Genomic DNA, 27518 nt, shown 5'->3' on the forward strand with positions numbered 1-27518 from the left:
CACAGGCTCATTCCCACCTTCACTGGGTGCACACCTGCCTTTCATTGGTCTTTCGGGACTGTGCACAAACAGGCACACCCGTACTAATGCAGGCACAGTGATACACCGCGGAGGGACCGTTTCCCAGTTCTCCCAGATAAGTTTTGTACCCGGTCTTTCCTCATACCCACATGACCTTCACTGGCTCCTCTATAGGTGAGGGCGTAGTCAGGGCAATCATGGAAAAAACCACTATCCAATGGCCTTCTAAGGTGTAGGCAGCTGGAGATGAAACTTGCCTACACAAAGCTTGAAATAACAACATTTAACTTTAATTGTTATCTGAATTTGAAATAAAATATAGAAACAAATACCTGGCATAGGTTTTAATTCAAATCTCAGCAAAGAAGATCATTTCCCTTTTTGTTGTACTCCTAATGGGTGCAAACAACAGACGTAAACAGGGCAGCCAGCCGGTACAAGTGTGGCATCAGGTACAGTAGACGGGATCAAGCAACATCCACCAGGTGATGTTGAATAGAAGCGTGTACAAGGCAACAGCATTCACACGGGACAGGAGCTGTAGGCAAGCACCATATTTGCAGGCGGGTGCAATTCAGTAGTGGTAAGGTAGGTACAACTCAGCAGTTGTAGGCGGGTACAACTCAGTTGTTGTAGGCGAGTACAGTAGAGCTGTGTGGTGGGTACAACACATACAGGTAGGCGGGTACAGCAGCAGCCTTAGGCGGGTACAACACGTACAGGTAGGGGCAGCCGGCGAGTACCAAGCGTGAAGGAGAGAAAGAAAACCACCAACGTCACACGTGGGAAAATACTAAAAGTGTTCCATGCAAAGCCTTTTTTTCAAAGGTTATAAAACCTTAAAATCAATTTAATATTTTTGGGCAGCCTCAAAAGCAAATGTCCAGCCTCTTTTTAAAATGGGTGTGAACACATTACCTTATAAATATTAAGGTTTACCACCATAGTTTTTGGATTTTACCTTTTAAAAGGGCCAAAATGAAAATACTTACCACCTGTTCACATGCCACACCACCGAGTCAGCAAACAGCACTCCACGGTACACTGGTGGCGTCCCCATCCAGTGTACTAGCACGGCATAACAGGCAGACACACGCAAACAAGTCATGCAAAAACAAATTTATGCATGCAGGCATAAATGCATGTGCACATATAATGGATGAAATCTCCCTTTCATGAAACCTGTACAAGAAGTTCCTGTCGGGCACAAAACTGGCGCGACAGAAATATAAAGATATGTCTTGGTCTTTCTATGGAGTGACAGTCCCATAGGTAAGACGCCATCCTGGCCATACACGGGTGGCACGAACAGGCTCCCGTCCATACAACACGAAGCAAGTCACACACGGGTAGCACGAAACTGGTTCCCGTCCATGTGATGCAACACTGGTCACACACGGGTGGCACTAATCTGGCTCCCGTCCATGTGACACCAATAGACTGGCCCTTTCACATGGGACATTGGCCTGGCCCCATGTGAACATGGCACAAATCTGGCCGCTCTATGGAGTGACAGCCCATAGAAGAGGCTCCAAAAATGGAGATGGATCAAATGGTGACAATATCCTTGATGGCCCCCTCCTCCTTGTGGGGGTTTAGCTCCATAGCCTGTATGATAATGACGATCCCATTTTGTATCATATGGCTCGGATTTGACATTCCTAGCTCATAGCTCTACTCTTTTCTTTCTTTTGTACCATGATGAGATTACATGAATACTATTGTATCACTTTTGGTCTGATAGACCCATTGGGTCTTTGGAAGATGTTTGTTATAACTCTCTCTCTCTCTCTCTCTCTCTCTCTCTCCAAAATCCAGATGAAACCTATCTTGCTAGCAAACCAAGAAAAGAACCTACTTCTTTGCAAGATCAAACACAGATTCGGTGACCGAGAGATATGTGGATTGGGCGACTTTGAAAAACACAAACGACATGCAAACCTTGCTTTTTCCACCCCTGTGATTAGGTCAACTCTGATAGTAACTGTAACAAGTCCTCCCAAAGGATCACCTAATATACACAGGCATAAACACTAGTACAAACAACATAGAAGGGTGCAAGCAAGCTCACCACCCAACCATAGGTCGCGTCTGCAAGCACCCCCGAGTGAGGGGCTAAGGTTCCACCCCCACGGGCCAAGCCAATGAGCCTGGCGTCCCATACCACTGGAGCTTGTCCTAAGGAATCCTTGGCAAGGCCAGCTATGATCCGCCATGTCCATGGCAGGAGTATGAATACTCTGGTCCAAGCTCATACCAATAATAGTCAATAACAATAACCCATGGCCTCACTTATATAGCAATAACTGGCCGCTGCCATAAATCACCATATAGTCATAAATAGCTAGTTCACATGCATTTATTAACAATTAGCCCTAGCCACCTGTATTCGCTTGCTCTTCCCCTAGATTTAGCCATAATCCCAAGGATTAGTATTAGGTACGTAACAAGGAGGGGCTTATTTGCATACAAGAGCGGGCAAACTAAGAGGAGGGTGGCGACGGTAGGAGGGAAATGCACACACAGGGGTATGGCGGGCAGGAGATGCCGATAAAGGGGTGAATGGTGGACAAGAGGGAAATGCGCAGAAAAGAGGGGGAATGGCAGGCATAAGGAGAAGGGGAAGAGTGGCGGGTGGGTAGGTGGAGAGGTGTGCAGGTGGAGAGAAGAGAGGTTCACAAGTTAGGACATACAAGGAGCTCCGGCTTTGAAGATTCACCATTTCCATTGTGGTTCTACTAAAATCTCCATTTCACAGGTTGTTATCGAAATAGTTAATGGCATGATGGTGTACATGGTGTAAGAAAGCTCAAAGCTTCACAATTTTGTGCCTCTTAGTTTTTGATCCAACAGATCATTGTGTATCCCACCCTAGAGATGCATTGGCACATATCATGCATGCACTACATCCCCCTAGTGATGTGTGCTGGCATGCTCCTCCCATAGCCACTAGGGTCAGATACCATATCATCATGCATCCGCCACATCAACATGCATGCAGCACATCACGTGAGGTGTCCCTCCATATGCACCAATCATATTAACTCAGGTGGCCTCCACCACATCAGCTTTGTCCGCATGTACCTACTGCATCAGCACAGGTTCCCACGTACACATCAGCGGGCATCCACCACATCTGCTTATAAGGTCCCCCACCTCACGTCAGCATGCATCTGCTTATGTGATCATGCATCCAACCACATCAGCTTATGTGACCCCCTGTCACCTCAGCATGCATCAATCCACATCAGCTTTTTGTGCGATCTCACCATGTCAGCATGTACTGAGCATATCTGTTGATTTGCCATGGCCACATCAGCTCAGCATGCATCTACCACACTTCTCACTACATAGTCTCATGTGATCCATAACACCCTCCATGCCCTTGAGCGTGCCATGTTTGCCACGATGAATTTAGTTATGTGTCAGCGATATGATTTCAATATGTGGCTTTGAGCAAGCTGAAATGATGGACATGAACTATTATGGATGCTCATATGCTGGAGTGGACAAATGACTACAGTTGATTGGCTCTGTCCTTTTGTGCTAGCCTTCAAATGTCCGGTTGTATCCTTCCCCCAAAAGAAAATGTTACATATTGGTGTATGCATGAAGATTTAAATGTTGTGGCCAACGAGGTGATAGCTCAAAGGGTAAAGGTGTCTGTGTAGGACCAGGAGGTCCTGGGTTCCAAAACCCACAAGATGCTTCCTTGGTGGCATTGCCTGTGGGGGCGGATAAAAAAGTGCCTACAGGCAGTGAAAAACGTTAACTACAGGAGGATCTTGAGCCATAAATTAGTTGGGAAAAAAAAAGATTTGAATGCTGTATTTTAAGCAGGGGAGGCACTTTGTAGTGGTATAACTTCTTATGATTCAGGCACTACTTCTTCTATCCAAAATTATCCTTCAATTAGTAGTACCGTAACTGTTTGACACATATATCTTGACACAAGTAGGTCAATTTTGGATAGAAAATACTTTAACACAACTACCGTAACTAAAACATACTTACTGTCACTTGCAGGCCAATTGTGATGCTCCTTTATCCCTTGTGAGTGACCTCTATCCCATTATTCGAAGAACTATGCTCTCTATATTGGATGTTAACTTGTGGTTTGATTTTATTGAGAAAATTATGAAAATTGCAGATGTTTGTATGGCATTTTCTTGAAACATGCTGATCCCACCTTGAATATGAAAAAAATGTACCTTTTTTTTGGGGGTAGGTTTGCATCAATCAAGGCGATTGAGACTCCGTCAAAGCTGGATGATCAGCAGTGGCTGACTTACTGGGTTATCTATTCTTTCGTAACCCTTGTGGAGTTGTCATTTTGGAAGTTGTTCTACTGGTATGCTAATTTCTTTGTGTCATTTATTTCAATGAGTACATGCATGAGAGAATCAGGTGAAGAGAGAAGATTTTATGACCTAAGCAACTGAAATTGCACCATAAGAAGTGCCTCTTGAGCTATAAGGGCTGGTGCAAACCATAGTAACATAAAAACCCGTTTTGCCCTCTCGAAACGGCACGAAACGTTTCGAAACAAAACGAAACCTGCCCATCGAAACGGTGTTTTGCCCAAATGTAAAGTGAGGTTAAAAAAAAGGGCGGAAGGTATTCTGCGCATTTTGGCCCCCCTCTCTCCAGAGGGCATGTATACGTGGGGAGCCACTGCTTGGTCGACTTCGTCAGGGCCTGCTCTGGGATACGAGTCGGAGCAGGACAGCCAGGCCATCAGATTCATTCAGGGCCAGCCTCGCCTTGTTCCTTCACCGGATTTCTCGTCCGCCGGCTGGACACAGGAGAGGGATCAAAATGGGAGCTCCTCAGTAGGCTCACCATATGGTTCACCTGGAGAGCCCGTTGTTTCAGGGCCTTTGAGGGGAGACTGGAGCCACCAGCAGAGACTGTTCGGAGTATCTGGCAGGAGTTGATTCACTATATTTGCACCCTTTTTTGTACCTAGAGAGAGTCTCCCTAGCTGCCTTGATTGCATCTCTGCTCTGCCTTCTTATGAGCAAGGGAGGGGTTTTGTAGCCCAGTGGGCGTTTTTTTATAACTAATGAAAGGATCTTTTCTCAGAAAAAAAAAAGGGCGGAAGGTTTTTTTTTTGCAAATGCGATTTTTGCCGTCATTTCCGTCCTTGTTTGCTGCCCATTTGCCACTTCACACATCCGACACTTCTTCTTGGTCGCAACCTGTTGCTTTGCCTCTTCTCCTCGTCCACTCCTCCTTTTCGCTCCTTCACTTCTTCTCCTCCACGCCTCCTCTTCCTCTTCCCTTTTCCTCTTTGTCTCTTCTCCTCCATGGTCCACGTGTTGGTGTTGGACACTCACACTCACACAAACCTACACATTAGGGTTAGGTGCAGGATGGAGAAGCTCACACACAGAAATGAGAGAGAGAGAGAGAGAGAGAGCCAAAAGTGTGGTAGCCACAAAATGCAAGTCAACCCTTGCATTTGTGTCACATCCATATACTATAGAAGTACAAAATATTATATGTAGAGTGTCCTTTCACACTTGATATCCAAGGGGAAAAACCACATGGGAAAAAGTGTCCTTGGTTAAGCCTTGTTCACACATAGCACTACCATAAGTGAGCATATGCCTACAAATCCCCCCCTGTAGTGGAAGTGTGAACGTGTACAAGGTAGCAGATCACTCTCTGTATGAGAGTAAGCCCCCAAAGTTTTGCGGAAAGCTTCAAACTTTTCTCGAGGTAAAGCCTTTGCGAATAGATCTGCAACATTATCCTGTGTAGGGCAGTAAGATAAACTGATCTCCCCTGCATGTAATCTCTCTCTGACATAGTGATAATGAATCTCAATGTGCTTGGTATGTGCATGAAATACTGGAATTCGCGCCACGGCCATAGCACTCTGGCTATCAGTGAGAATGGTGGTGGGTGTCTGCTGACACTCACAAAGATCAGCCAATAATCTCCTCAACCATACACAATCTACTGTAGCTGTGAAGACTGCCCTGTACTCAGCCTCACAAGCAGATGTGGCAACAGTGGGTTGCTTTTTACTCAACCAAGATATGCATGAACTGCCAAGAAAAAAACAATTTCCACTGGTGGATTGCCTGGTATCATAATCACTAGCCCAATCTGAATCACTGTATGCATAAAGCTGCAAGCTGCCCCCCCGGGATAGAACAAACCAAGATCTTGGGTACCCTGAAGATAATGAAAAATGCGTTTGACTGCTTGCCAATGCTTTGTGCCTGGGCTGTGCATGAATTTGCTCAACAAAGACACCCCAAAAGATATGTCTGGCCTCGTGTTACACAAATAAATGAGACATCCCACTGCCTGGCTGTAAATGCCGGCCTCAAAAGGCTCTCCAATATCATGCATAGTAAGCCGTACACCTGGTTCTACTGGAGTAGAAATGGGCTTACATTCATCCATGTGAAACCTTTTTAGCAAACTTTTTATGTACGTAGTTTGCTGCATAACAATGCCATCATCTGTATGCATAAACTGTATGCCGAGATAGTAGTGTAAAGGCCCCAAATCTGACATATCAAATCAGCTTTGAAATCTGAAATTTGTGCTTTGCTAGTACCTGTAATGAGCATGTCATCTACATACAAGATGACTATGAGGATATCGGCACCGGTTTTCTTCACATACAATGTGCTTTCAGTTGGACTATTCACATAACCTTGGCTGGTTAGATGAGCATGTATTTTATCATACCAAGCTCTTGGAGCTTGCTTTAACCCATACAATGCTTTGTGTAACCTGCATACTTTATGTTCCTCACCAGGAACTACAAAACCAATGGGCTGATTTACATATACTTCCTCCTGTAAATCCCCATTTAAGAATGCAGTTTTGATGTCCAATTGATGCACTTTCCATCCTTTATGTGCAGCTAATGCAATCATTGATCTTATTGTGGTCATTCTCGAAGTAGGAGCAAAAGTCTCTTCATAATCTATTCCCTTTTTCTGGGAGTAGCCTTTAGCCACAAGTCTTTCTTTGTACCTGTCAATAATACCATCAGACTTCCTTTTGACTTTGTACACCCACTTTGTTCCAATGACATGCTTGCCTTTAGGCAATTCCACAAGATCCCAAGTATTGTTCTTCATGATAGAAGAGATTTCAGCTTGCATAGCTTGCACCCAATGCTCATTCTCATGTGCTTCTTTATAAGAAGAAGGCTCTTCTGAATCAAAGAGACCACCCATGGCTAATGTAGACTCCTCACGATGTATATTCAATGCATGGTTGGAATTGTTCTACCTGAGAGTGGAGCTGCAAGTTTGCTTTCTTGCAAAGTTTTCAGCAACCATCTTGGCACTGACTTGGCTGTGTCTATGGCTGTTTGCTCTTCCCTGACAAGATCTTCCACTTCTTCCATAGAAGGGGGCTGAATGGCTGGCTGTTCCACATGTTCTACATGAGGATTTTCTTGTGTAGGGGCTGGCTGATCTGAATCCCCCCTAATTGCAATGGGTAATAGTCCATCAAACATGTCCTGTATACCTGTATCATTACTTCTATACAAGCTGTACATGGGCTGTTCTGAATTTTCAGCAAATACCACATCTCTACTTACAAAAATCCTTCGTGTTGTTGGATTATAAAGACGGTATCCTTTGCTCTCATTGCTGTAGCCCACAAAAATGCATTTCATTGCTTTGTCATCTAGCTTTGTTCGGAGTTGTTCTGGCACATGTGCATATGCCAAACACCCAAATGTACGCATATAATCCACTGTTGGCTTTCGGCTATACCAAGCCTCAAATGGTGTTATGGTTTTCAAAGCTTTTGTTGGACACCTGTTCAACACATGAGTTGCACACATTATAGCTTCCATCCAAAAATTGTGAGGCAACTTTTGTGCTTTCACCATGCATCTTGCCATCTCCATGAGAGATCTATTTTTCCTCTCAGCTACACCATTCTGCTGCGGTGTATAAGGCACAGTACATTGGTGTTTTATGCCCTTTTGAAGCATATAATCCTTGAATGCATTTGACATGTATTCTCCACCTCTATTTGAGCGGAGTGTTTAGACTTTACATCCACACATATTTTCAGCCATTGCTACAAAGTGTCGAAAGCATGCAAACACCTCTGCTTTCGCTTTCAAAGGGTAAACCCAAGCAAACCTAGAGTAGTCATCAATGAATGTGACGAAGTAAAGATGCTACTTCTGCAAAAGCATCAAACTCCGAAAATTTACATGCCCAAAACGAGCATGCCATAGCTCTGCATCATGCATAGCAGGAGTGTGGGCAGCCACTGTATTTGCATCATAAGTACGCTTGTCATAGCTGTCCAGCTTATACAAGCCTTTGTATTGTGTTTCAGAAGTGACTATTTCATAACCCTTTGATGGGTCTTTTACCAAACACTTCCCATCTTCAAATTCAACCTTTAAACCTTGGTCGTTTATGGCTGAGACGGAGAGCAGATTTTTCTTTATGCCTGGAACATACAATACATTTTTATTGGCACCATTGGCTGCAATAAGTATGACATTGCCAATTCCCTTTTCTTTATGCCTGAACATACAATACATTTTTCATATATATTGGCACCATTGGCTGCAATAAGTATGACATTGCCAATTCCCTTTACTGGATATGTGGTATGATCTGCACATGATACAGTGTGGCCATTTGAAGCATAAACCAAGTGTTGAAATACATCTTTGCATGAAGTGATGTGGCTCGAAGCACCACTATCAAAATACCATGATACATCCTATCTGTCAGATGCAATGCAAGACATATCATTGTCTGAAGCACTTGGTGTGCCACTAGTGCATTTGACCAAAAAAGTGTACTCTTCCTGGATTACATTAGTTCATTGCTGTGCTTTGTCATCAGAAGAGTCTGCTACTGCATTGCCTGCTTCTTTCCTTTTCTCTTTTGCAATCCGCTTCCTACTTTCACTGATGTAGTGTCCAGGCTTATGGCAGTAGTGACATTTGTCCTTCTTTTTGGGCTTGTTTGCATCCCCTTTGTCAGATTTTTCACCACCAGAAGAGGGCTGTCCATGACCAGCCTTGCTAGACTGTTGTCCCCCATGCTTAAAGCTCTTTGCAAGACTGTTGTCCCCCATGCTTAAAGCTCTTTGCTTTACCCTTATCCTTGGCTGTAAATGCCTTGTCTCCACCACGGTTGCTCGATAAGTTTGCTCTTGTTTGCTCTTCCTGCAAGAGTAAACCCACCAGCTCTTCAAAAGTGACGGGATCACCACCTCCTCTCATAGAGAGGTTGAGAGAGGTGTGAAAGCCCAAGTAGGAAGGTGGTAAAGAATGAAGAGTGTTGGTGACCAGCTGTCTGTCTGGGATAACCTCATCAATGTTGAGTAATTGTTCCTGCAAATCTTTCACTTTGGTGAGATGATCTGCCATGGAGTCACCCTCATCCATAGAAAGAAGATCCAATTGCCTCTTCAAGTAGGCAACTCTTGCCTCGTTGCGTACCTGATACATTGCTTCCAATGTGTCCCATGCAAGCTTCGATGTCTTGCAAGAACGAATGTGCGGAATAATAGTCCTTTTCACTGCAAGGGCTATCAATGACATGGCCTGTGCATCCCTAGAGTTCCATCTCTTCTGCTCTTGTGTGGGAGCAGGTTCTACATTAGGAGCTCTTGGAGCACCTCGCCTATGAGGCGTGGCTGGCTGTATGGTAAGTGGGCGTGTGTCATCACACCACACGATGCCCCAAAGCCCTTTGGCTACCAGTAAATTACGGATCATGAAACTCCAGAGGGAGTAGTTAGATCCATCCAACTTGTCCTCCTGGGTGAGCACACTAGATACATCTATAGCATTTTGAGCCATGTCAACAAAATATATCTGCAAGCAAATCAAGCACCAATGTGCACTGCTAGACAACCAAATGTCCTCTGCAAATGTTTGCCTGCAAACCGAAGCAAGTGTAAACCTGCACCAAATTGTCCAATTACACACAATGTGTATACATATATATGCGACAAATCACAGCTGTAATGTCCAATTACATGCTTCAATCTGAAAAGCCCCAATTTTAATGCAATCCAATCGCTTCAATGTGCAGTTAATTGGCCAATTTTCACAAAAGCCCCAAATTTCTGCAATTGAAAGAGGCTCAATTTGCTGATTTTGACCTCAATTTGGAAAACCCCCAAATTCCAAACCAAACAATATGAATAGCGCAACCTGCAATTTTTTTGGCAAAGGGCAACTTTTATGGCAAAGGGTAATTTTTGTTTGAATCTGACCTGCCCTGAAATGGCTGCAAAATTTGTATTTTCATGTGAATAAAAATCTGTGTAAGAAGTACCTGCAGGCGAGGGCAGTACGGATGGTATAGACGTGTATTGTAGGCGTCAGTTGGCGAGTACACAGACGTGGAGAAGAGTGGTGCAGGCATGCAGAGGTCGGCGTTTGATTACCAGCAGCCAGGCGTAGGTAAAGATGTTGGGACAGGCTACTGCAGGTCGGCGCAGGTAAAGGTGGCGGGACAGGCTGGTGCAAGTCGGCGAAGCTGTGTGATTGGGTAGCGAAGACAGCCACTGTCTGACCGTGCACTGCCAACGTCACGACGGACCTGCAGGACAGTTGCCGGAGTTGCAGTGCAGAGCGTGTCGGGGCTGGACGTGGCGGGCGAGCCGACGGGCGTGGCGGAGACCTAGGCAGGGGAGCCGACGGGCGAGGCGGAGGCGGTGCTCGCAGCAGTAGCTGCACCAAGAATCCGGCGGCGGCGAAGCCCTGGGCAGTAGCGCAGCCGACTGGGCTGGGCGGAGGTGGCTGGCTCTACAGTAAGACCGCCGGCTGGGCGGCGGCGGCGGACAGAGCTGGGCGACGGATGGAAATTGGATCTTTGACGGATCCGGCCGACAGAAATTCACAGGCAGCTGCAGGGCGGCTTGGACTGAACCTCCAGTGCTCTGATACCAATTGTTGGTGTTGGACTCACACACTCACACACACAAACCTACACATTAGGGTTAGGTGCAGGATGGAGAAGCTCACACTGCAAGTCAACCCTTGCATGTGTGCCACATCCATATAATATAGAAGTACAAAATATTATATGTAAGAGTGTCCTTTCACACTTGATATCCAAAGGGAAAAACCATATGGGAAAAAGTGCCCTTGGTTAAGCCCTGCTCACACATAGCACTACCATAAGTGAGCATATGCCTACACCACCCCTCCTCTTCCCTCCTCTTTCCTCCTCCTCAATCTCTCCTTTTCTTGTCTTCCAACTTTCTCTCCTTTCCTTCTCAAATTTGTTTCTTTCCTCCTCTCTTCCTCTTATTTTCTTGCCCAAATTTTGAAAATACCAAAAAACCTACTCCCAAAATCATGAATTTCATACTCACTAGTCCCAAAAAATGTATCTTCATCTTTCTGTTGGCTATGTTATAAATTTGGTATGTGTATATGAGAAGTGTCATTTCGAAACCTTTGTGTTTCATCCAAAACAGACGAAACGACGAACGGACGAAACGTTTCATGTTACTATGGTGCAAACATAAGATCCGTGCTCCCTCCTTGGGGATTCACTTCTAAAGGATTCGATTTTGAGTGTAGCATTTCTCGGTTATATGCCAAGGTTTTTTTCTGTTAAAGCCTTGTTAAACTTATCTTGGCTTAATTTGCTGAATTTACTGCAGATATAGGTTTCACAGTGGGGGGGGGGTGGCCGTACAGTTGGTGGCCATGAGGCTATTCTCACCGACGTCTCTAGAGATCTAGAGAATTGCATTCCCTCACCTAGAATTCCTTCCCTCCCTCCCTTGGTCTAATATGCTTAGCAGAAGCATGCTGATTTAAGTGTGCCATTAATGCTATTGAATGCATAAACTGATAACATACAGAGATGGGAGATAGATTCACCTAATCTACTGAATGTATTAATTGTATGAATGAAAATTTACAATGATTGTCTAACTTTGGACTCTTGAATGTAAGCCCAACGGAGCATCCAGTGACAGATGCAACCACGTGTACGAGAGATAAAGATAGAGAGAGAGGGGTACACCACACTGAGTGGGGAGCATGCCCCACCCCCTCTTCAGGAATTTATTTCAGGAACAATCCACGGGCTTTTCCAAGCCAGGACCAATACAACAAATGAATACAATATCAAACAAAAGTGTCGATGTCGAGATGTCGAGGCACAAGATAACTGATACCGAGCTCACCAGGAGGATGACCCACAAGAGTCTTACCAATTTCCAAAATCTGAATCAAATTTGATACTCTCCAATACCCACAAGAACTCTACACTCAAACTGGAAAAAGGTTAAAAACGGCAAACACCAAAGTGGTGGATGCTGGCAGGACAGAAGGAGATGGCGCCACAATCTTCAATGTTCTTTTCAAGTAGGTGAGGCAGATACAGTAGGGCAGCGGCTCTTCTGAAGGTGGCAGCAGTACTTGGAAGGCAGCGTAGGTGGCGACTACTGCAGGCAGTGGCGCAGGTGGCGGCTACTACAAGTAGTGGCGCAGGTGGCAGCTACTGCTGGCGGCGGCACTGGTTACGTAAGTGGTTGGTGCCAACTCTGGTGGTGTCTGGAGGCAATAGGCATCTGGTGGTGCACACAGGTTGGGCAGAAGCAGCTGCAAGTGACGCAAAAGTGGCGCATAGTGGAGCAGCGGCACAGCACATGGAAGGGCAACCGACGGACATGGTGGTGCACAGCTGAGAGGGCGGCAGAAAGCGGCGATCTCAGGCAGTAGGTAGCAAAGCAATGACGGCTTTTGGAGGAGCAGGGCAGTGCACAACTGATGGCGGCGCAGGTATTCAGGGCGACGGTTGGCACTGACTGTTGGTCGGCTCTGCTCAGGGTGGTGCAAGGTTCACAAGGCAAGGGCGGAGGCGCTGCTAGACTGGTGCACAAAATAGTCACGCAACAATTGGCGGGCAGCAGCAGCGGCAAAGTACACCGGGTAGAGGCGCAGGATGGTGGAGCGCTGACTGAGAAAGGTGTTGTAGGGTGGAGCGCTAGCTAAGGGCTGCAAGGGTGGTTGCCGCCGGTTGTGGTGAAGGAGTTGATAGGCGAGGAAGATGATGATGATGAGTCTTCTCAACTTCTCTCTCAAAGTTCTCTTTGAGTCTTCTATTATCCACCTAGAGGGTGCATGCTTCTTTAAATACTTGAGGGGGTGCCTGCTTTTTACCACGCTTTGCGTTTACCTTTATCCCCTAGCTTTTGTTTTATTATCTTGTTTTTCTTTGCCTCCTTGATTTTGCTTTGATAATAGTCAAAGTTCTTGATTTATGCTTTTACAAGGCCTTGCTTTTTGGCCTTGGAGCTGCTTTTTGAAAAATCGGCATTTAGCTTTTTGACTTGGTTTGATGCCCTCTTTCCAACAAAGTTTGACTTTTGCTTTTTCTTGCTTTTTGACCCAGACAAGTGCTTTTTCCAATTCCAACTTTAGGAACCCTGTTTCCATGTGTGCATCATCCTGTCCATGTGTTCGGGCATGACGTCTATCATGTGAAAAGAGCATGGAGGACAAATGGTTACATTCTCTCCCTCTTACATCACAGTTGTCCTCAACTGTGGCATGCATAGGATCGTGGTACTAGCCCCATCTGGTGCTCTTGTGCATCTGGTCTTTCCTCATATATGTGGTGCATTCTGCTCCTCTGGCAACATCTTTATGCCTTTCTTTGACCGATGTCCTTGTTCTTGATGGTAATATTCTTCATAGCCTGTAACAGGGGTTAGATATAATAAATGCATACTCACCTTCTGTAAAAACTAGACACAAGCTAGTTAACAAACATGTATGCATCATTCGCGTCTATTGGGTATTCTAGGTACTGGCCAGGTAGTTTGGAGCCCAGTGGACTATCACATGCCATAAATCCAAGCATTGTCCACACATCAAAAACAACACACAAAGTCAAAGAAATTGAGACATACATCAGTATGCAATGCACAAATAATGATCCTTCTGTTCATGGATTGTCCTGTCTGGTTTCATCGAAACCGTGCTAAGCCATCTGGTCACTAGGACTTCCCTCAAGGCCTTCTGGTCTCTAGGACCACCTGAGAGTTCATAAATAGTCATCTGGGCCGTCTCATCGCATTGACGGCCCGACTATGAAATCCAATACAGTCATCTGGGCCATCTGGTCGCAATGACCGCCCGACTGCGAAGTCTTAAGTATCTGGCATCGTTGCCATCCAATGGGTCTTTTGGCATTGTTGCCTCCCATATACAAATCTTGCTTCTTGGGGTTTCTGGCATCGTTGCCACCCAAACTAGACGTATCTAATCAAGACCATTACATAAGCAAGATAATGATCAATTCCATTTCAGTATAAATATATACAATGAAGAGGGCTAGGGCTGCAATCCCTCCCTCTTAATTCTGTCTTGATCACAAGACGTTTCAAGCCTGTACTTCAAATACATCTGGACCAACTGCTTCCTCATAAGCTCGAAGAATATCTGGATAGTCCTTGAAGTACTCTTCTGGCATCCATTTCGCATCGATAGGTGAATAGTTCTTAAACTTCAAGAGGAGTTTTCTGACCACTGTCTTTCCTCTTTTTCTCACGGAATGGAACACAATTTGTTCCAACTGTAAGATTTCTTGTTCTTCCACTTCAGGTGGATCCTCCAATACAGGGTTCTCTGGGGGTAGTCCTGTATATGGCTTTAATAAATGGACATGGAAGGCATTATGTATCCTCCAATGATTGGAAGGTCCAAACGATAACATACATCGTTGATCTTCTTGGTAACTTGAAAAGGTCCATAATACCAGGGGACAAGCTTGGATTCCTTGAGCTTCTTAGCTTTTGACTTTCTAAGTCTTGCTTTTTAAAATCGCAATAACACCCAATCTCCTTCTTCAAAAGTGACCTTCCTTCTATGCTTGTCTATAACTTTCTTTTGCTTGGTTTGAGATATTTCAAATTTCAATAGCCTTCCGAACCTGTGCAAAGGCCGTATCCAAATCTCGAACGAACTCGTCCAGATGGAACATCTCTTCCTTGGTCTTTAAAATAGTCAACAATAACGGTTTGCCATAGATAATCTCAAAAGGAGCTTTGCCTATCGAAGAGTGAACAGTGTTGTTATAGGCAAACTCAACCAATGGCAAGTACTTCTCCCATTGATCCTTTGCTTCGAGAGCATAACACTTTAGCATATCCAATATAGTGAGGTTGGCAATCTCACTTTGCCCATCTGTTTGAGGATGATAGGCCGAAGAAAAATTCAGCTTTGTCCCCCCAATCATCCACATAAAATCTGTCTAACCGTGCATAGATACATCCTACATCTCTTCTCCTGTTAGACCATGAATAAAGAAGAGTGGATGGACTCCTCAAAATGTCATCCTCATGCCAACAATCTCTACCATGAATGGAAAGTATAAACCTCTCCCAAGATGCTCTTTCAAGAGGATGCACCAAGCCCTCATGTCCACCTCTTTTATCCGTTGGCATCTCAACCATGTTAAAATCCCCACCAATAATCCAATGGTCGGCAAGAGGCATCAATGTAGTGAGAGATTTCCAAAAGGCAATCCTCTCACCTCTATGGCTAGGAGCATAGAGGTTGAGAATACCAATGCGTGTAGTACCGTGCATAAGAAGGATCCACTGCGCTCTCGCAAGCAAAATGACACCATGTCCAATGATGCAAGGCAAGATCAAAGCTGAAACAGAGATACAAACACCACCCTTGGTACCCAAAGCCGGTGACCAAAAGGTGTGTCCCGAGAGAAGCTTGCCTGATCTCCCACAATGACTAGCATCCAGTTTATGCTCTTGCAAGAGCAATATATCCATAGGTCCACTTGTGACTGCACAATGAAGCTGGGTTTTTACAATTTGTTTCCGTCGACGTGGAAAAAAACCTCCAAGACCTTGAATGTTCCAAGAGACAATCCTCATAAAGACTCAGAGTAGGAAACAACCAGATCTCGTGGTCGACGAAGGACCCCCTTTAGAGACAGAAGTACGTCTCGCATAGGTAAGGGAGAGAAAATCTGACAATGTAAACCTTACCTCTCTCTCCCACTCCGGGGAAAAGCCAGGGCTAGTCCTCAGAATTGGAGAGGTACCATGACAATGCGAATGTGTAACATCATCCTCAAGGGTGCAATCATCCTGTAACTGTAATGCAGCATCCTCTTGTGAGGGATCCAGATCATGTGTCTGCAAGGCCTCATCCTCCAAAAAAGGATCAACATCCTGCGAAGCAAGAGCTGCATAGGGGTTAGGGTGCTCCACAGGGGGTGTGGGTGAAGGGGTAGGTACGGGGGTTCGAGGGTGCCTGCCATCCCTAACCACAACCCAACGCTGTGTGGTCTGTTGTGGCAAAGGAGCAGCTGGAGTCTCAGCATGTGCAAAAGGCCTCTGATGGGCACGACCACGCCGCCTCCTAGCATGGCCCCTCGATCTGGGACAATCTCTAGCAATGTGACCCTGTCGACGACAAATCCGACACTGGTTAGGTCTACCTGCAATCTCCATCCTCTGGCGGAAATGAGATCCGTGAGGTCTTTGAAGCATAACATGATCATCAGTAATCGATGGATCAGGAATAAGCACAAGGACCCGGGGTACACCATCAAGAGTGGCGGTAACGGCCGCGGAAGTTGAGGCGGGAGAGCTCGGGAGGATTGGTACCTCTAGAACCTGGCCAAAGGATGCCCCTATGGAAGCTAAAAGCTTCCAATAGGACCGAGGAAGAGCAGGGAAATGTAGTGAGACCGGGGTAAGGCGCTAATCCTCCACCACTGGATCAAAGCCCACCTGGTACTGAAAGAAGAAAATCTTTTTAGGACCAAGAGGAAAGGGGCTGCTCGCCAAAGCCTGAGAAGTAGCTTCTGAAGAATGAAAGTCCACCTGGAAGAAGCCTCGACCAAGTAAACGAGTATCCTGAAAGTGCACAATCAGCTCCGAAGGAAGAGGTGCTAGAAGCCATTCACGGGCCTGTGAACGAGAGGGGTGGGAACCATAAACTCTCGCAACAAGGGTAGTCTGGACCTCAAGGTCAATGTCGTGCTGAAGAGAGGTGAGCTCGTCTTGTGAAAAATTGATGATTCTCCCGGCCAGTGGGGGTGATGAGAGATTGGCTGCGGCACAAAAAGCCATAAGACCAATCAAGAAAAGTGGGCGGCCGACTTGAATCCAGATAAAATAGCTGCTGGGAAAATGGGAGTAGAGGAAGGGGGGCAAAAGCGGGGAGCAGCTGGGGAAGCAAGGGCAAAGGGGCAGGTGGGGGTAGCAGAGGGGCAGGCGGGGACTGAAGAAGGCAGGGGGCGGACAGCAAAGGGGGAGGCGGGGCAGCAAAAGGGGGGCTGGCGGGGGCAGCAGAGGGGCTGACGGGGGCAGGTGGGGCAGCAAAAGGGGGGCTGGCAGGGGCAGCTGAAGGGCAGGCGGGGGCTAAAACACTAGCGAAGGGCAGAAGTTGGGCAGGCGAAGGGGGGTTGCGAAGGCAGCAGGTGGGCAGGCAAGGTCTTTATTCAGTAGAGATCTGAGTGCACATGTCACTGACTCTAGAAATGAACCAAAAGGGGGAAGGTCTGATCACTCTCCATTTAGGCAGCGTTCCCTGGACAAGAAAATCCCCAGGGAGACAAGTGGTGATAGTGTGTGTGCCAGAATAATGAAATGTTGTGATTATGAAATCACCCTTGCAATCAAATGGGACTGTAGAGGTGCTATAGCTTGTGGCAGTGATGTTCTTGCTTTAGGGAAAGGTTTTCCAAGTGGGTAAAAAACGATTTCAATGGCGTAGTCTTGCTATGGCAATCGCAAGGGTGCTTCTCGAATCTCCCTAGGAATATTAAGAGCATTTTGCTGTTACAGGATTCCTTTCTGGGGCAAAATAAAGTTTTTCGGGGTGTGCTGGTTGGTTCTGCCACAGTTCAATGGTGCAGCATTTGTGTATGATTACTTTGTGAAAAAAAGGCTCTTCAAGAAGGACAGGAATGAGAGCAGTGTGTCGTACCGCTTGGAGCAATTGATGAGCCCAAGCGCAGAGTCATTGGTGCAGCAATTCATTGATAGTCAGGGACAAGACGCTTTCGAAAACGTCATTGCAGCGGTACCCTTTTAAGTTGCTCATTTTCTCTGCCTTCTTATGTTATAGTTTTCATGATTTAAAGGATTTAACAATCATGATGTGTTGGGTCAGGCTACCAGCGAAGCTCGCAAGTACAAACTTGACCAACCAAGGAGAGGCAACTAAGGGAGGAGGCAACTAAGGACAAACTTTCCATGTAGCAGGCTGGGCAGGGCCCTTCATAGACAATCAAAACCATGCAAAAGATGTTTTCACCCCCCATGCCTCAATTATTAGGTTCCAATAGAATGTTGTTTTTCACAGTCAGATATACTACTGTGCATGGTGCCACATATATCATTTGTAGTTTGTTGTATGAGCCACATTTGCCATTTGTTATATCTATATTGTATGATCGTGTGTTGTGAAGTTATATGCCAAGTGGCAACATGCCATTTTATTACATATTAGGTTCATCTACTCTCTCTCTCTCTCTCTCTCTCTCTCTTGTTGGAAATATTGTTCATCCCCAGATGGACTCCCTGCATGCTTGTATCTGGCCCTTTTACAAGGCCCTGCATTGCATATTTTTCTGCTATTTTTTGCACCATTTTTTGGGAGCACTTTTATAGACTTATGTGTTGGTCGGCCTGTAGGACCTGACTGACCAGCTCTAGGGGCCCTATATATTAGGTGCCTCAGTCCTCTTCATCATTGCTTCTCTTTTCAGCCCTGATTTGTACATGCCAACATTCACGAGCCTTCCTTGTGCTGTACCTTTTCTAATTCACGCGCTTGATCATCTGCAGTCTATTGTCTACACAAATTTGCTGTTTTATTCTCTGTTTTCAGATTTACAGCAATAGCACATAAATCTCACCTCTCTCTCTCTCAAATCCCTTAAGATTTGGGTCCCTTGATGCAAGAGCCTTTGTTGAATTGGCTTCCATCATTGATCACTATGATTATCATCGAACATTATCGCTGATCACCTACCATCACTATTTTCACCCAAGACATGAAGAATAAGGAGGCCCATATCACCTCCCATTGTTGCCTGCATCTTGTACACACACTAATTTTTCGGACATACCAAATATATCTAGCCTAGGCCGTCGATAGGCACTACTTGCACGTATAAGAGGTGTTGAGAGGATGCAAGCTCTCGTCATCACCATCCGTCCTCTGTTGAGCGCATCATCGAGGCTTTCTATATCACTATGTACATATATGTCTATAGTGTGCATCTACATCATGTTGTGTTGGGTGTATGTTTGATTTAACTATGATTACATATATATACCATGGTTGATATTAAAAAAATAAAAATGGATAAGGGTGCCTAGAGCCTTCAATTCCAATTGAGTTGCCTTTTTGAACATGGTATCGGAGAGCCTTCTTGTTCCTATTGTCTCTGAGTCTACTCCTGAATTTTCACCTTATCCATAGTATGTGGATTGTAGAGAGACTGTGAGTTCTCCTCCAATAAACAACTCGTTTTGCTCTTGGGCTCTATTTCAACCATCCATTAGGTCATGGAGGTTCATTACTAGCTTGTTTAAAAGGAATTACAAAGTTCTATTGCATGGCAGGAGCATTTGTAAGCCCATGGGAAAACTCCATCGAAGAGTAGGTGAGCCCTTGAAGAGAATCAACAAACTACGGCGAGTAGTTGCAACAAAAAGCTAGCTGCAAAGTTGAAGGAGCTCAAGGTGGAGCTTCATATGGGTGTTCACCAAATCCCTAACGATAAAAGTAAGTCTTTCTCACCAATTTCTCTTGGTCCTGTGGACATACGGGTTAAGTGGGTAAAAGACTCTCATGTGTGTCCCTTGAGAGGTGAATTGGAGCTTAACACATGCCTACATCAGGAGTTCTATTTAGCCTTGGTAGTGCAGCTAACATGTGGTCATCAAAAGTAGCAACCCACCATTATTATTAATTGGCATTATATTTAAGCCATGATGCTAGCTAATCTTCAAACTATCCCATTGGGAACATAATTACGATGGTGTGGCCGTCATAAACCATCCACTTAGTTATATATTATTTTAATGTATGATGGTGTGACCATCATACAAAGTCAAGGTCTACACCATCCAATTAGTTATATTAATATATGAGCAAACGTGCTAACTACCCCCATGGCAATAAGAATCAGGACGTTCTCCTCTCGAACTCATGTAATCTTAAACTAGTCCATCCAACTCTCTAGACCTTACCATTAACTTGATGTTATACTTCCCACCTCTTTCAGTTTCTTGATCCCTAGCCATCTTTATGTGACCTACCGATAGCCTATGGAGCCAAGGAAGAATCCTTGGTGTTGGAAACTCTAAGCTAGCACCAAAAACCTCTCCCTTCTTAAACACCAAATCCCTACATCCCTCAGCACTAGGAATCAATCCTCTTTCACATAACATTGTGGTCCAAAACCATAAGAAAAGAGGCTGGGGGCCTATCCCTAGACCCTTCATCCTTTCATCTAGCTCTCTCCTCTTCTCAATCCCCTTGCACTACTCTGCAAGCTAGTATAACCAAGACAGGATGGAACTTCTTCTCTCACAGTAGCTTGAGGAGATCAATGAAGGAAAAGAAAATGATGACGATATCACCCTAAGGAGATGATGGAAGAGCTACCACAAGAGATAAGAGAGCTGAGAGGGAAAAAGAATTATTCCTGCCTCTTCCTATCTCAACGCATCAATTAACTCGTGCATATAGATAGTGCTCCCATGAATACATTTACCTCTAATATTTTTTTTTTTTCACAGGCCACTAAGTTATAGAGGCAAGTGTCAGGAATATAGCAAATAATCATCATCAATATTTGAGTGTGCACAAGTTCCCAAGCTTCAGAGGTTAAATCAGAAGTTACATTTACTCTGAGTAAAAGTCAAATAGACTTACCATCTTGGTGCTCACTTTCATGTAATTTCGTTGCCTATATACGGCTCATCAACTAATGAAAGTTAATGCCCTTGCTTTATGCTAGTCACTTGTGTTCATCTCTTTTAGCTAATTCTCTTGTGTTCTCTTTCATTAGGATAATCTCTATGCTTAATCACCAGGCTTAAACCATTACTTATTTTCACTCTAAACTCTCCAAACCCTAAAGCATGGTATCCGAGCCATGAATTCTAATCATGATCATTAACCCATATTCTGTTTCTTTCCCTCTTTGCAAAAACGTAGCCTCTACTAATCTGTTTTGTTCTCACTCCATAGGTCATCTCAACCCAAACCAAGCACAAAGCCTTGAAGCCAACTCTATGCTCTTCCTCCCCATCAAAGGGATTGCACCAATTTGATAAAAGTGCAGCCGAAAAGCACAGTTTTTAAGCATAAAAATACAGAAAAGAAATCACAAAATTGGCACCATCCCTTCAAGTTCTTGTAATTCCTCTTGGGCGTGATCAATTGGATATAAACAAGTACTCACAAGAAAACTAAAAAATAGTAGACATCACACAAAATAGAAAAAGTATGTAAACTCCATAGATCCATAAAAGCTACAATGGTATGGGTGTAAGCTATACCCAAGGAAGCGATGTGATAATCCACACACGAAGAATCATGAGTAAGCTTTGATGAAAGCCCAAAGGTCGTACTCATGTGTACCATAGAACAATTACAAAATGATCCAAAAGCACTAACCGTGAGCCAATGGCTTTATTTATATTTTCCACCTAATAATGTCTATTATTCTATGTAAATATTGTCATTTAAAATATCCCTTCATTATAATCCATCCCTTCCGACAAGATTTTGTCCTCAAAATCACCAAACAAGCTTCCAAGGAATCACTATAGCCATATGCCAATACCATGACAACCTCCAATGTAACACCATAGCCATATACATGTGATCGTAACCATCAATGTATAATGAGCCCCTTACCTTGAAAATCCATGAACATGTCTTTCCAAGCTTCATATACATTCCTCAAACTCTTATTGGGTTGTAATTTCACGCACATAACCCAAAACAATGCCCAAATAGAAGCCATAATCATACTCATGATCTCCATATGTGTACAACCCTAAAATATGGCTAAAAATCTACATGTAACAGTTTACGTGAGTGTAGAGAGAGTTGAAAACTACATATGTACACACCACCCATTATAAACAACCATTCCGTCATGATAAGCATCCCAAATGTGAGTGAAAGCCACCAAAAGGGCAACTTGTACTTTCTTGTAAATGAAAAAAATCACCCAAGATCATCAAGAATAAGTTCAAGGCTTCATGTAGACTCATCTTCGGGTGACCCCTCCCATTTGTTGAGAAATTCTTCAATGGTATGGTTCCTCGAAAACCTTGTCTTCTTCCCACTACCCTTTCCGGTATGTATTAAATCTCTCCCTTCTCATCCAAAGGAGGTAACTCATCCACCAGTTTAAGATCTTTGTCCCACACACCTCTTGAGATTAGATATACGAAACACATCATGCATTCTTGTGCTGTTGGAAAATTGGAGTTTATAAGCGACTTCTCCCACTCTCTTAAGTACTATAAAAGGCCCATAAAATCTATGTGGCAATTTGTTGTTGAGCCCACCCCCTTGAGAGAAGGTCTTGACGTGGGCAATCTCAAGAAGACATAATCCCCTTCTTTGAACTCATCATGCCTCCTATGCATGTCAGCATAAGAATTCATTCTCTCTTGAGCCTTCTTCATGTTTTCCTTACATTGTTGCATCAAACCTTGCACTCTCTCCAACTCTTCCTTTGCATGAGGGTTGACCGCATCCTCTTTGAAGATCATTGAAGTCCATAGATATATGAGTCCATTTGCCTTGTGGAATAGGCAAGGGCTAAAGTAGGCCACTTGGCCTATGAGTAGAATCCTTGTTTTATTGGCAAGGTAAGCATTTGGAAACATAGCCATGTACATCCCTCCATAATCCTTTCCAATTGAGCCTTTGCCTCACCTTGTCATAGGTTTTGTAAAGATCCAAATGATATGATAGTGGTAAGAATACCTCACCTTGTTATAGGTTTTTTAAATATCCAAATGACCTGATAGTGGTAAGAATGCATCTCTTGCGATATCCTTTCCTTATTATATGAAGAGTTAGGAGCCAAATACACCTTCCCATGATATAATAGAAGGCCATTGTGCACTTAAATGAGGAAAATAATCTCTATTACCATGCTATAATTTCTAAAACATAGGGCCATCCACTTGATCAAGTAGGTACTCCTCTTATATTTCTATAATCCAATCCTTGTAGACCTACCAAATAGAAGATAGAGTACATGCCCACATACGAGAGAATCGTCCACCACATTGTCTTTTCCAACTAGGTATGAGATGTCAAAGTTATAATTTTGAAGAGTGGCCAACCACCTCCTTTGCTTGGAAGAAGAGAGATTGGGTTGAGACATGAAATATTTTAGTACTGTATGATCACTTCTCACCTTGAAGTGGCTCCCGATGTAATGATGCCACTTCTTGATTGCATGTATAATTGCCAACATCTTTTGCTCATACACATGCAAAGACCTCTTTATTGGTGAGCTTTCTACTCTCATGTAATCACACCATGTTCTTGGTATAAAAGGGCCCTAATACCACTACCACATACATCTGCCCTTATTATGGTAAAAGGTAGGGAAAAATGATGGCATACCAAGTTAGGGAAGTGAGGATTTCCTTGAGCTCTTGGAAGCTCTCTCCACTATTGCATCCCAAAAGGAAGCCTCTTTATCAAGTCTATCGGTGAGAGGAGCGGGAATGGATGCATAATGCTCAATAAACCTCCTACTATAGAAGGAAGAAAACCCCAAGTTGGATCCCCTCAATTGAGTAGTGTTGGTTGGATTAGGCCATTCTTTGACACATTGAACCTTCTTTAGGATCCACTTTGATGCCCTCATGACTCATAATGTGCTCCCAAATACTCCACCTCACGCTCCATGAAATAACATTGGCATACAATTTATGCTCTCTCAAGGCATCCAACGCTTGCCTCACGTGCAACAAATGCTCCTCTTTTCTCTTGCTATAGATGAGGATGCCATTAAAGAATACCAACAGCCATTTGTAGAGGAAATATTGAAGTATCTCATTCATGAATGCTTGGAATGTGGCGTGACCATTTAACAATCCAAAGGGCATAACCATGGAATGGAAAAGCCCTGTATCACTACTAAAAGCTGTCTTGAACTCATCCCCATCCCTCATCCTTATTTGGTGATACCGAGATTTGAGATCTATATTGGAAAAGAACTTAGCTCGCTTGAGCTCATCAAGTAGATCATAAATTCTAGGTATGTGATAGCGGTTTTTTATGGTGAGCTTGTTAAGATCCCTATAATCAATGCACATCCTATGTGTGCCATCCTTTTTCTTCACCAATAGCATTGGAGAGGCAAACGGAGATTGACTTGGTTGCACAAACCCCATCTCTGTGAGTTCTTGGACTTGCTTGTTGGCAACCTCCTATCTCTCAAACTTAGAGAGTTTATAGGGTGGCTTATTGTGACTAGTTTAGCATTTGGCTCAAGATCAACCACATGATCAACATCCCTCTTAGGTGGCAAATGCTTAAGGGGTTTGAAATACATCCCTATACTCCTCTAAAAGCTGAGCCATCTCTTTATCAAGGCTGTCCACCTTGGTTTTCAGTATTCTTAATGAATTGCAGTTCACATAAATGGAGCTCATATTCTTCATTTCCCTCTTCAAATGCTTGAAAGTGATGAGGGAGAGCTTTGAAAAACCAATGCCATTGAGTGTTACATGCTATCCACCCATGCATAAATCTCATGTACATGTGAGATAAGTTCAATGAGAACTCACCCAAAGTGCTCAATGAATCACATCCCAATATCAAATCAATGGGCGCCAATTCCAACATGATTAGGCTGGCTTGCATATTGGGAAGAGAGAGCTATGGAAGTAGAAGGACAATGCATGGTAGAAACTTCATTCTTTCCATTTGCCACTTGAACTCTTAATGTATGTGGAAGCTCAATGGGATGTAATCTCAGATTTTGAGTTGAAAAGCTATATGTGCTCCACGAATCCACTAAAATATAAGCCACCCTTTCATTGTGCCTTGAAACCTTAAGGTAGTAGCTCCCTTGCATCTCGCAAGCAAATCATGCGATATATAACATACGTGGGCTGATTTTCCTCTCGGATCAAATGGAAACTCATGGTTCTCCATAGAAGGAGACTCTTCCACCAACTCCTCGTGTCAATCCACATAAGCATCCTCTACCATAGCATCATTTTCAGCTATGTGATCGTCATCCATGATTATCATGCTCACATTAGCCTTCTTACCCTTGCATACATGCTTTTTACTCTAGTACAACCCTTTTCTCCTCAACCCTTGAATCTTTGAAGCATCTAATTGTCTTGACTTATTTTGGGAGCGTACGTAGGTTTCTTGTAATGAAAGAAGGGCTTCTTTATGCCATCATTTTGAGCATGAGAGTTGCCTACCCTTGGCTGTCCAATCCCATACACCATTGGAAACTTGGGTATGGAAGAGGTTTGTGTGGGAGAAGAGCTCTTCCCATTATTTCACGTGGTAGTAGATGGTTTTTGGAAGCTTTTATTGTTTGAAAATGGTTGAGACCTCTTGTACTTAGGCTTATAAAGCTCTGCAAGCCTCATTGCTTCCTTCAAAGATGGTGGTGTTTGGGCGGCCGACACATCCACCTTGATGAGAGAGTACAATTCATAAATGAATTTCCTCAATCTCATGCCTTTATTTATCCCCTCCACATACACGGAAAGCTTCATGAAGTTCTTGATGCAGTCTTTTACCATCTCACCCTTTTGCGTAAGCTCATACCATTGTTTCATGTATCTATCGACCACCAATGATGAGATGAAAGCCATATTCATCTCTCTTTTCAACTCTTCTCAAGAGTGAGGCATGTTGCCTTCCTTGACCATGTTCCTGCACCATTGATGAGCATAATCCTCTTCACTCTTTGGGTAAGCTGAAAATAGGTGTCCATCTTCATTGTCCACTCTTATCCTCTTCATTGTCCACTCTTATCCTCTTCATTGTCCATCTTCATTGTCCACTCTTATCCTCTTCACTCTTTGGTTAAGCTGAAAATAGGTGCCCATCTTCATTGTCCACTCTTCCAACTCATTATGGGATGATCCATTTCCCTTGAATTTGGAATGTGAGACCTTGTCCTTCATGTCTTTTGGAGTGTTGTAAGAAAAATCATCCTTGTTGTTGGGGAGGCTTATGCTTTTTCCACCATTGATTGTAGGATGATAGAAATTGTGTAAAATCCTTGCATTCCCTCTTGATATAAGGGGAAGCTCCATCCAATGTCCATACATCACATCCATCCATCCATTCATGCACATCTATCTGATTCACATCACACATCTCATCACATCTATTCATCCCTTCATTCACATCTATCTGATTCTCATCACACATCTCTTCACATCTATTTACCTCACATCTCATCACCTCTATTCACACATATATTCATCCCTTCATTCATATCTATCTGATTCACATCACACATCTCATCACTTTTATTTACCTCTAATCTCTTTTTCTTCATGAATTATCTTTCTCAAAAAGGGGGTGATATTTCAATTACTAATTTACTGAATTTCATTCATTGAATATTCACTTAACTGATTTCTAAATTAATCACGAATTCTGATGAGGAATAAATTAATCATTTATCTGAATATTTCGACTTCGATAGATTTCCTGAATTTTCTTTGTACAAACCGAGTCAATATGAAACGATAGAATTTTCCCTCTCACAGTATTTACTTATTCATTTATCAAATATTCATGAAAATTAAACATAGAATTAAAGGAAATCTAATTTTGATATAAAAATTCTTTATGCATCTATTTATGCATAGAATCAATTTAATAGGAATAACACTTTTAAAATAAAAAGATTTCCAATATGTATCTTTCTATGCATAGAAATTGAATCTGATGAAAATGACACTTTTATAATAAAAATATTTCTATTATGCATCTTTCCATGCATAGAATTTGAATCTGATGAAAATGACACTTTTATAATAAAAATTTTCAATATGCATCGTTCTATGCATAGAAATTGAATCTAATGAAAATAACACTTTTATAATAAAAAATATCCAATATGCATCTTTCTATGTATAGAAATTGAATCTAATGAAAATAACACTTTTATAATAAAAAAAATCCAATATGCATCTTTCTATGCATATAAATTGAATCTAATGAAAATGAAACTTTTATAATAAAAAAAATATCCAATATGCATCTTTCTATGCATAGAAATTAAATCTGATAAAAATAACACTTTTATAATAAAAAATATCCAATATGCATCTTTCTATGCATAGAAATTGAATTTGATAAAAATAACACTTTTATAATAAAAAAATATCCAATATGCATCTTTATATGCATAGAAATTGAATCTGATGAAAATAACACTTTTATAATAAAAATAATTCCAATATGCATCTTTCTATGCATA

At 43.2% G+C, this 27518-nt stretch overlaps 1 protein-coding gene across 1 annotated transcript in view; it reads left to right on the plus strand.

Moving 5' to 3' along the window:
- LOC147611846 (HVA22-like protein e) overlaps positions 1-18494 on the plus strand; it is a 54833-nt gene extending 36339 nt beyond the window's left edge. Inside the window, exons 2-5 of the mRNA XM_086783722.1 lie at positions 4048-4074; positions 4250-4372; positions 17836-18073; positions 18164-18494. Coding sequence (XP_086639848.1) covers positions 4048-4074; positions 4250-4372; positions 17836-18073; positions 18164-18217 — 442 coding nt within the window. The 3' untranslated portion in view covers positions 18218-18494. The remainder of the gene's footprint in view (positions 1-4047; positions 4075-4249; positions 4373-17835; positions 18074-18163) is intronic.
- Positions 18495-27518: the final 9024 nt, after the last annotated feature.

This window comes from Cibotium barometz, chromosome 46 (assembly GCF_041138505.1).
Source record: "Cibotium barometz isolate CiBa-2024 chromosome 46, ASM4113850v1, whole genome shotgun sequence".
NCBI lineage: Eukaryota > Viridiplantae > Streptophyta > Polypodiopsida > Cyatheales > Cibotiaceae > Cibotium > Cibotium barometz.